Source organism: Anticarsia gemmatalis, chromosome 3 (assembly GCF_050436995.1).
Source record: "Anticarsia gemmatalis isolate Benzon Research Colony breed Stoneville strain chromosome 3, ilAntGemm2 primary, whole genome shotgun sequence".
Lineage (NCBI taxonomy): Eukaryota > Metazoa > Arthropoda > Insecta > Lepidoptera > Erebidae > Anticarsia > Anticarsia gemmatalis.
In genome coordinates, this window is record NC_134747.1 from 6264084 (window position 1) to 6275352 (window position 11269).

At 35.7% G+C, this 11269-nt stretch overlaps 1 protein-coding gene across 1 annotated transcript in view; it reads right to left on the reverse strand.

Moving 5' to 3' along the window:
* Pka-C3 (Protein kinase, cAMP-dependent, catalytic subunit 3) overlaps positions 1–10381 on the reverse strand; it is a 39529-nt gene extending 29148 nt beyond the window's left edge. The window contains exon 1 of the mRNA XM_076136012.1: positions 9862–10381. Within this exon, the coding sequence (XP_075992127.1) occupies positions 9862–10039 (178 nt within the window). The 5' untranslated portion in view covers positions 10040–10381. The remainder of the gene's footprint in view (positions 1–9861) is intronic.
* Positions 10382–11269: the final 888 nt, after the last annotated feature.

Sequence of the window (11269 nt, forward strand, 5' to 3'; positions counted from 1 at the left end):
AACCGGAACCTTACTATACAAGTGAAGGCGAAATGCTAAGTGTGACACGCTAACTGTTCAGATAATGTTACAATTTTCATTTTAATTAATAAAGTTTTCATACTAAATGTATAACTATGCCGTGCAATAGTTAAAGTACTGAGTAAACCTACCTCAAATAATACTGAGATACTAAGAAGTCATTTGAATAGGTGACCAGGTTTTTATCTTGCTTATAAGTCGTCTCAAATATTGAAATATTTTACAAAATCAGGCTAGTTATAAAATCTACATATTTATTTCCTACTTGATCATATATCTGCGTGCTACCTCGTCCTTGCTTTGATCGCAAGCCACACTGTATCCGATTGTGTGCAGTTCGCCTTTATGCTCGTTCTAACAAAAACACTCGGATATAATGAACGCTCTACTAAATTCTATTAATCTATGATAAAATGTATACAATTTTATTTTTATGCGGAAACAAAGGCAGTTCGTGACGAAGGTAAAGGTTTTAACGTGAATTTCAGTCGTGTTCCCTCGATCGCGTGCACCTCTGTATCACGACAAGTATTAATCACTACACATACGCGTAACTATGTTTCACTCATTCCTTGCTAGCGTGATATACCACCGAAAAATATCAAATATCCCTCTACAAGTAGCCAGTCTGCCAAATTTCAATTTTTCATAGATAAATAAGCAGATAAACAATCTAACTTCCGCATATAATTAGAATACTAAGTGTGAGTAAAGAAATGTATTTTTTTAATAACATACAAGACTACGTAAAATTTATCGTTGTTTGAAATGATGTTGGCAATGAAACATCTTGGGGACTTCAGTGCCTATTTTTTGTTTAATTTTGCGAAAACATTTTTAGATATGCTGTCGTACAATATGAGAAACAACTGTGTCTAATTGTTTTCCATATATTTGACATTTTATAACAGAGATACAGTTGATTTAGCGTTGTTTAAAAGCTCTATTATTCCCTCGTTGATATAAGCCGTAGTGAAGAAGAAAATAAGGTTTTTAATCGAAGCGTCAATCGGTATGTTAATTTCTTGCAGGTAAGCAATGAATATTTAATAGGAGTGGATATAAAAGGTGTTTTATATTCATGGAGAGCAAGTTCAGTCGGTTCAACGGTCTTTGATCGTAGTTCACGTAATAGGTAATCAACAACACTACTCTTTATCTTCTAAACGTATTTTCTTTAGTATTTTCGTTTCGCATAATAAGAAGACTTATCGAAATAAGAACACTGGCTAGAACGCAATAGTTTTTAAAAAGAATTTACTTCGTACTCGTTCAATAATAGCTTTTGTTTTTCTTGTTTATCGATTAGGAACAAAAACAACGCAAAAATACATCGAGGACACAGATAAAAATCACGGCAAAACAAATCTGATTAGGGATACTTTCAGAGACTAGATGCCGAACACGATAAAAGCAATATCCTTTGATTTATTCAAGAATACCCTTGCCGCCATAAAATTATCCTATATTTTTTACCAAATAAATATGTTTTATTTTTCAGGATCCACTTTGTTTTCTTATTCGATTTTATTTTACGCTTTTCGCTACTGTTTTGGCGGTCATGGTTCAATAAATGAAGTTACATTTGAAACGAAGATGAAAAATGGAAAATCGACACGTAAAGTTCTACGTTCGACGGAGCGTGGACGCAGAAGAAACCTAGTAAGCTAACCTTTTACACTAACTTAGGCAAGGCACGTGCAATAATTAAGCCTGTTAAGAAACGCGTCATAGTTCTCCGTGGGCCGCGCATATCCAACCGAAAACGCTTTTATGGCGTACACGTGAAAGTTTATATCTTAGGAAAACCGATATTTAAAAAATCCGTTAAGGAATTATTTTCTAAAATCAATTATTCTGATTGACAAAGATATTAGTCGCAAAATGACGAAACTGTGTCTATAAATTTCGTTTAGATTAAAATTCCGCGTTTATGATGTAAACATCGCGCGTCCGGTGTCCCTATATTTGCTTTGAACATGAGTTAATCACTCGTAACATGAATAATAACGACGCAGTATAACAATCACAATGTTAAGTGCTTCACATGATACACATGACGTCAGACGATCATGTAAAACCTCCAAACATTGTAGATATGTTATTCTTTTACTTCCGAACGGACGGCACGTTTTGGCAGCAACCTTATACAATAATCTTTCATAACAAAGTTAAATATACGGTTTCAGCTATTGAAACTATAATCTAGATATCGTAAAAGTTATCTGGTAAATCGCACATGTGATTTGAGCGGAGCATTGACGCACGATGAGTTACTCTCTCGTCGGTAAACCTTTCAAGTCGAATACGTCAGCCGACGCCCGCCTCGTCCACGCTGAAGAAAGTTCCGTCTGGCTATGTTTGCAAAGATAATAAATATATATTCTGATGTATATGTTAATGTGTAAGACGAAAGGTCAGTCGAAAACAATATGTCGATTTCCATTTTGAACTACAGTTAAAGTCTAAATATGGCTTGTTTTCATATTTATGGCAACGGAGATTTTTTCAACACAGAATTGAATGAATAAATAAACGAACAGAATGAACTGTACCGGAGGATTTGTAAATTATAATAAATTTAGTACGAGCAGTAACAATATTACCACCTCTAGTACCAAAACTACTCTCCTTTTTTGTTAACTAAGAACCTAATAGTTAATAGCCAAAAATCAGTAGGTCAGGTAATCAGTGAGTTCTCGATACATGAATAATAATACCACAGCTTGGATGCTCCATTCAATATTTAATATTGGCCAGTGACGTACGAAACGGCCGATATGAAATGCCGTAACTCAAATCCGTTCATACCATAAATGTTCCAAGAAAAACACTACTCTACATTACTGTGATGAATTTGATGAAACGCGTGATGCCTATAAATAATATTATTAATATTTTATAACATTGTTTTATGACGTCCATCTTACATCAAAGAGATAATATAATATTCGTAAAACATAATAACAACGGGAAGGGTAAATAAATAGTTTAAGTAAGAGAAAACGTTGTTCGCTTCGAAATATTTTAAGTGCTCATTTTATTGGCTATAAAGTCTGCGTAATATCTGCCATTTAGGTTTCAAAACACATAACAATTTCCGCCAATAGACTTTAAAACGTAAGAGCATAATATCATTCGCTTGACCAACTACACGTCCACATAAAGTCTGTGTAAATAATATCGTTTAAGAGTTTATGGTGGAAATATACCCTGTAAAGTGGTGCGGCGACACAGTCATACGTACTACTGTCAGTAACATCATCGAACTTCAGTAACGCACAGCTGCGACTATAAAAGTAACCTATCCTTGGCATGGAACAAGTAGTGCGGATATACGCCGCGTCGGAAAACAATAGCTCATAGCTGAGTACATCAGTAACATAATAATAGGTTAAAACTAGATAATTATCGCGTCAGACGAATTAATCTTCAAAACGAAAGTACTCAAGTAAGAAACGTCTGTAGATCAGAGTAAATAAAACTTTAATGAGCTAGAAATACACACTTCAATTCTCACGTCGTATTTGACGTTTTATTAAATTGTCAAAACAGTAAATGGGCGCTTCCCAGAAGCGTGGGAGTTACAAAGTGGAGCCGCGCGCCGCAACTAGGTCGCATTCACCGGAAAAAGGAAAATCTGCACTCTACATTACATTAGTTATCGGTTGTATTTATTTATTAGAAATAGATTTTTAGGTTATCTATTAATTACTCGAAGACAACAGTAATCAAGTTTTGTGTATATGACTGTATTTGTATCTAAATGATATTTTCAGACTATTTGGTTCATTAAATCTGGGTCATCACAGTAAAAATTCAGGATAACAAATGTGGCTAATGTATATTTATGACGTTTAAGTAATGTTTGACCTGTTGTTGTGGTTGTGTCAAGTTACACGTTATTAATTAGTGCCAGTAGCCGGCACGCAATCCACGTAGTTAACTGTTAAATATTCAGTGTTTATTGTTACGTGTGTAACCAGCCAAAATCAGCGAAGCACGCCAGTCGCATTGTGAGATACGGGAATAGGCACTTGTGAAATCCGTCGACAATCAAGTTTCCGCCAACAAATAGTCACTTCGCCTTAAATCGCTTGCGCTTCTCCACTTTCGAGTTTGTTGACTCTACGGAACATTTCACTTTTTTCGTATCTCGGTGCGGGTTCTCCGGTGTGCCGAAAACCGTGTTTGATTACGCGATGTTGCATAAACAAACCTGTCTCCGATCGAATTTAATGTTACGTTAGGCGTTCGTTTATACCTCATTTTAGTCCAAAGTAGGCTTTAGCAATACTCATATCTGATGCGCGTAGATTAATATATTTGAAGAATATTGTACTTATCTCAACTCTTGATCTCCCGGTGTTAAAACAAGAACATTGTGATGTTCCTTACGTAAGTATGAATGCTTCATGAAAGTCAAGATAAGCGGACAACCTGCGAATTTTATCTAGACAAAAGGAAAAGTAGAATCGGAATATCAAAAGTAAAATAAAAAATAGAGAGGCGGTTATCAAACAGATTGTTGCACATAGGCATTGTTTGTAATTCCGAATAGCCATTGTAGCTATTAGTTATTCGCCGGCTCGTATTAGCTGGGCAGCTATCGTTCAAGCGATAAGCACGCAATGTCACGGCTGCGCCACTGACTCGTGGAGTCTTCTTGGAGAAAGTACATGCGAATCTTACGCACGAATATTTCCGACACGTATTGTACAAATAACACTATTGGGTAACACGGCTTGTGTACTCACTACTCAGTAGTTAAGCTATTTATACACCTCGCGCGCTCTTAAAGGTAAAACGAGAACAATGTTGGCAAAGAAGTAGAAATTAACTGCACATAAACGTCGAACCGATTCACTCGTAATACTAACAAATATTTTTGCTTGTTTAAATCTCGTGCTTTAATACCCACTATTGATGGTGCAAAAAACATGCGCTGATCAAACGCATATTTTTAGAAATAATTTACAATACGAAGAGTAAATGAACCGATACTGACATTTATTTTCGCCTTGTCTATGTCTTAAAGCAGGTAGTATTTTAAATATTGGTTACTTTATAATGCTGTTAAATGAGAGCCCCCAAGGGCATATACAGAGTGTCCTCGCCCGCATCCCTGTGATCAAATAAATTATGAATAATAAGGTCAGATTTATAACAACAGAATATAAAGCGGTCAAGGGCGCTGCATCCATGTGCTACTCTACCGTAATCTACTCTACCATACCACGCTACTTTCATGACGGCAGGGCCGAGTAGCGAGTGTACCTATGCAATACTATGCATTATTCAGAGAGGTTTAAAACTAAAGAAATGTTAATTTAACAAACGTGTCTGCATTTTCACGTAGCCTGATATCTTAGAAAGTTTTTTTTCCAGAGATTCACCATCGTAAGTTAATAAACAAATGAATGTAGAAACAACCGCCCGATGATAGGCAGATATCTACGAGGAATTAACATGTGGTTTCAGAAATTAACGACACGCTTAAGCTTAACTTATAAAAACATCAATTGAGCAATTTAATAGTTGCGAAATTATGCGTGTTAATATTCTTTAAATCGGCGCTCTGCCGATATTTAATTAGTTTTTTGACACACATTTGAAATAATTTTAATCGGATTAACTTTAACCACCATTTTCTAAACCTATCGAGTGAAGTTATTAAATAGAAAAAGGTTTTAATTCTTACAAGAAGATCTGTATAGTTGTTGCAAAAAAAGTTTATATCAAAGACAATGTTATGCGACGACAATAACTGTTATAAGACAAAAGCTCGTAAAGTTGATGTCTCGCCACGGTCTGGTGGTGTTGGCTATCAATCAGTAGGGACAGTGAGGCTGCTAGCGGCGCCGTGTCCGCCTACTGCGCTCACTACGTCTGGACGCTGAACTCCACCCGTGTGTATCGCCTCCCGGCAACACACATTGTTCTTAAGCTTTCTTTTCTTAATTTTACTCAGAGCGCAAGTACCTACCAGCTTTCAATTGTGCACGAGTGAACTATGGGAACGACTCATTTTGCTGATTTCACGCCCATATTATTATGTAGGTACTTGATTTATGACCTACAGTATATTTAGCGATATAATTCACCTTGGGTTTCTATTTCTTCAGCTACATTACGTTCATTTTGATAAACGAATTCATTTATCGACCTCATCTTGGAGAATAATTTATTACGTCCTGTTATATTTTATGTTCTATTGTACCAGATGTATGGGAGTCGTGACGTCCGATTTATAAAATAATAACCATGTGACATAAAGTAGATACGTTAATTAAATAATAATTTATTATGTTGATATTTGCAGTTCGGCACGCGACACACTAACCTACATATCTGTTGGTAATCACGCGTGTCAAACACAATTGTTCGCGTGCGTAAACATAAGCAGATATGGATTCTCTTGTCTCAGCTATTCGTTTACAATTACAAGTCGTCTCGCAACAGTTCATTTGCAACTAATACTTACTACACGCCTTGCAATCCCACGTACACATCGACTACATCCGCTATGCTCGTCTCACAAATATTGTTTGAAACGTTAGTTGGGTTTCCGTCTGTTCATAATGTTACCTAAATGCTGCCTTGAGACAACGAAGAAGACGTATATAACGCATTTATTGCCATTCAGGTCAAAAGCGATTTAGAGCTGTTAAGAGGTATTATTTTAGTGATACAATGTAGGTAAGCCGACAGTTGCGGTGCGGTGCGGCGGACAACTCGTGATGGAGTCGTTAGCGCAGTAACTGGAGCACCGAATGGCACCGCGAGGATAATGCACAAACTAGATCTGCGTCGTCTGCGTAAGTGCCTGACTTTTGTGCTCTGTTTCCCCGCCACAATCACCTACTGTACACACAATACACACATCCCACAGCATGGAACATGAGAAACTGTAACGAAATACTGAAATCCTTGAGTAGAAAACTATATTTTGAGTTCGCTCACTCAAAATAATGCACCGCGATCTTTAGTCTGAACATGTTATTCACACCTCATACTGATACCGCTTGGACGGTTTGGAATCCTGCCCGTACCTAACTACGAAGTGTCTAGTTATAACAACTTAGTACATCCTCTATTGTAAAAATGTTTTATGCGACAATGTTTTCTGAATCCATATTTGGAGACCAATGAAACTTACTGAGTAACCAGTAAAGAAACTGGGTTTTTCTATTATCTTTTCTCTCGTATGCCTACAAGTATCGTACACATACGTGCAGAGATATTTGCTAAGCGCTTGTTGAATGTGTAGCGCTATGTGTAACAGAAATCTGAACGCATATACATGCAGAATACTGATACAGGTTGTTATGTCCATGTTAAATGCATGTTGACTTCTCCTACTTTCGCTATCGATATTTGTTGTATATTTGTTACATATGTTATATCATTTTATTTAAAAGCACAAGAGCGAAAAGTACATATTCCGATGCAAATCTTTATCATTTATAATACTTATTATGGAACGGGGTCATCGAGTAGGCAGTAGTTTATAATATTAGGTATAATTCATATCAAGCTATTAGAACATTTAACTTCAAGCTGAAGTGTAACATTGCGGTATCATGTTATTTGCTAAACTGTAATTATTACTTAACTTCCCTTCTAGAGCTCGATAAATATTAACAAGCACCTTAAATTTTGCTATTTGCAATTAATACCAGTAGGAACCTCAGGGCAAATTATAGTAATTAGAATTATGCGGTAGACTAACATTCCTAGTAGTACAGGCATACCGTGTGGTTGCTAATTTAGTAATGGTTCAATTTGTTCACATGATAGAGCTACAAACAAAGAAAATATAAAGTACCTAGCTATCATAACCGGGCCATTATCCTACCGGGTCGCAGCGAGGCCCGCGACCTTGCCCCATATTCTGCACACCTAGAATTAGGTCGCGATAAAATCACCTGCATGCGCTCTATACACATAATTATTGATACGATAAATCGCATCAATAATTACTCTGTCATTTCGTCCTTGATCTATTTATTTTGGCGCATCATAACTCGATCAGCGATAACTCTATACAACGCGATATAGCCCTTGTAAAAAACGAGCTCTACGTAACTAAAAATATGAACACTTTGGCGCCCATATTTCTCGACTGTTCATGATGTAGAGCTTCATAAATTTCCGTCAAACTATCTCTCATTAATATAGCAATAGGTAGCTTGTACTTTTAATATGCACAATTTCCACAAGATCCATCACGGGCTGGCAGAAACCAAAAGAGCTTTCGATATTCTCTTGAGGCTGGTAAAAGAAACTTGTAAAAAACCTGTTCTATCCCATATCGTCAACTATAAATTACGACGAACATTTTTATAGTGGGTAAGAAAATAGTCTTATGACATCTTTTGAAATACAACTACACGGACAGACAATAAAAGAGCGTTTGATTAATCATGAAGTCTGCAAGTGTTCTCTTCACTGACAATTTAATAAATAATTCCACCATTGTTCCCGTAAAATAAAACAAATTTGCAACTGTCTGATAAAATAGAAACATAACTACGGAACGGAATATTAATGTGTTTACGTTACGCATGTTATAGAAACTATTATATAATTTTCAATAGCCTTTACGTGCTGATTTAAGTTTAGTTTCTTCATCATTTAAACGTATGCAACTGTCGTTTTGTTTACAATCAAGTATAGAAATTATTTATTAAATGAAAACAATGCAACTTAATCACATCTAGTTACTTAATGCTTGTTTTGTAAGCGTGTGGTAGGTGCGGTACTATACGGATGTTTATATTTTTTTATACCTGTAGCTTATTCGGGTGTAACTTCATTGTGTTGGTGAATTCTTTTGTTGTATAAACTAGTTTTATTCTTAAAAAATCTTATAATTAGTATGAATTACAAACCACGGAACTCTGTAATAAATTAAGTTGGTTTCTTTTTGTTTGTCGGCTAAAATAGAAACTATGAGACTACTGATGAAAAAAGGCCTGATATATTAATTTTTTAAGGCGCTAAAGGCGCGATGTACTGTAGGCGTGCTTAATTTATTTCATATTACCAAGTTTGTTACATTATGAATCACAGACCATTTTATTATAGCTTCGCAAGTTATTATTTTATTATAACATCAAACTAACCCGCAACATGAGTCAATTTCTATAATAACGAGGATAAGTATGAAATAAACCAAGTTATTGATTTATGAAATACTTTCCACAACTTTTCTAATAAACACTGATCTGACGACATATTATGAAAACATTCTCATCACCGTATTTCCGCATTTCTCTACAATTCATTAGAAATTATCGACACCAATGTCAGACGAAGTATCGTCGATAAATAAATTAACTGAAGATTAATGATTTATCTTACAACACGGGAAATGTTCAAACGAATGACAATAACAAATTACCTTTAACACGTTACTTGAATATTAATCAGTAAGCACCTAGACATACATAGAATTGAAAAATAAAAAATAGATATCCACTATAACGACATCGTCATATTAATCTATCATGTGGGCAGCAGAGCCAATGATTCATATCAGTTTTACTATATCTGTGACTATCTTGTAAAATTAGCAAAATGTGAGACTCTTCTATTAATAGACATGTTCCAGTGTTCTGGAGTCATTGGTAGTCGCAAGAGTATTTGCTCTTCAAAAAATCTGAGACCTGGCCAATTTTATATCATGTTTAAATTATCGTGTCGGTAACGAGTAACGTATCTTTAGTAAGAGTTGGGTATATAGATTATTTGCTTTTGTGTAGTAATTATTATACTATAATTGATTAATTAATAAAGATTATAAAAAGGCATTTATATTTAAATTTTGCAACTTACCAATAGTTTTCAATATCTGAAGGTCTTCAAGTTCGTACTCTTTCTCCTCCTCGGTATACTCTGACTCGGTGGTGGTAGAGTCCTGCTCCTCCGTGGACGACGCCACTGACAAGGACCGCACGTCCGAGCTCAGCTCTGAGCTGCAGTCTCTCACCATTTTTGCACTGGCCATCATCATTTTAATAAGTCAAAAGTCACAATTAAATACCACGATCAAAACCTAAACTAAGTGCTACTCAGTTCATATTTTGGTTTTCCGAAGAAAGTAAACACCGCAAACTTTGTAAAATTGTTTTTAAATGTGTATTTATACTATCAATTTCACGGAATAAAGCGGTTATTATTGAATGTGTGAATAGTAGTATGTGAAAGAATATTTAATTTAATTTGTGTTATCGTGAAGATTCGCGCGATACTGTGGACGGTCGTGGAGGCGTTCCGTACACGCAGCGGCTTGTGTCTCACTGGCGGGCCCGCTCGCCTGGCCGCTTCGCTCACGCCACCGCACAGAGCGAGACGCGACTCGAGACGACCGCGATAAAATAAACGCTGACAAACTCTTGTTTCTGCAATATTGCTGACAAAATCGACGACGCTTTTTGTGTCCAGTGGCATTTTAAATTATTGAGCAGCATCATGCCCACAAATAATAAGAATCCTTGAATATAAATAACATGATATTGTCTAAGTATATTCCTTTCATCTACGACACCGTAAATAACTTCACATTTCTCTTTATTTCTTTGTAAATAACCAATTGTAAAGGCGCTTTGTTACAATCCTGGCACTCTACATAATATGCAGAACGTGCACGAGCAGAGGTTTTGTCCTTGCTGAATGCGAGATTCAGACAACGCGAACGCGTCTTCCTATAAATTTATTTGTAATTAAGTGAAATGTTCAAAGAACGCAATGCTACGGACTGTATCCCAATAAATAAAAACAATACGTTAAAACATTAATGTGATTTTTAAAATAAATTTCAGCCGTCGTAAATATTATAGGTATTATCTTTACCTAGTAATCAAAATAAATAAAAGAGGTGTAGGTAATCTGTAACACTAAAGACCAGTTTCACAGTTTATAGATAATATAGATCTGTTAGGTCATTTTTTTTTTCATACACTTGCTGACACCCTATGGTTGCCTAATTATGCTTGCTTAATTTCTATTATTGTTTATTAAACTCGTCCTGAGTAACCAAGGACTTAAAAAGAGATGGTTTTCATAAGGTAGCGGTGTACCTATGTTTTGCAATGGTCATATTAACTAAGGTGGTCACGGTGTCGCTACTCCAAGAGATCGTTGCATTAGTAATGAGTTTGTTTTTTTCCGCTATACAAATATTCCCGTAATCTGCCTGTTATTTAAAGTCGACTAATTTAATACATTTTTCTAGTTAAAAATC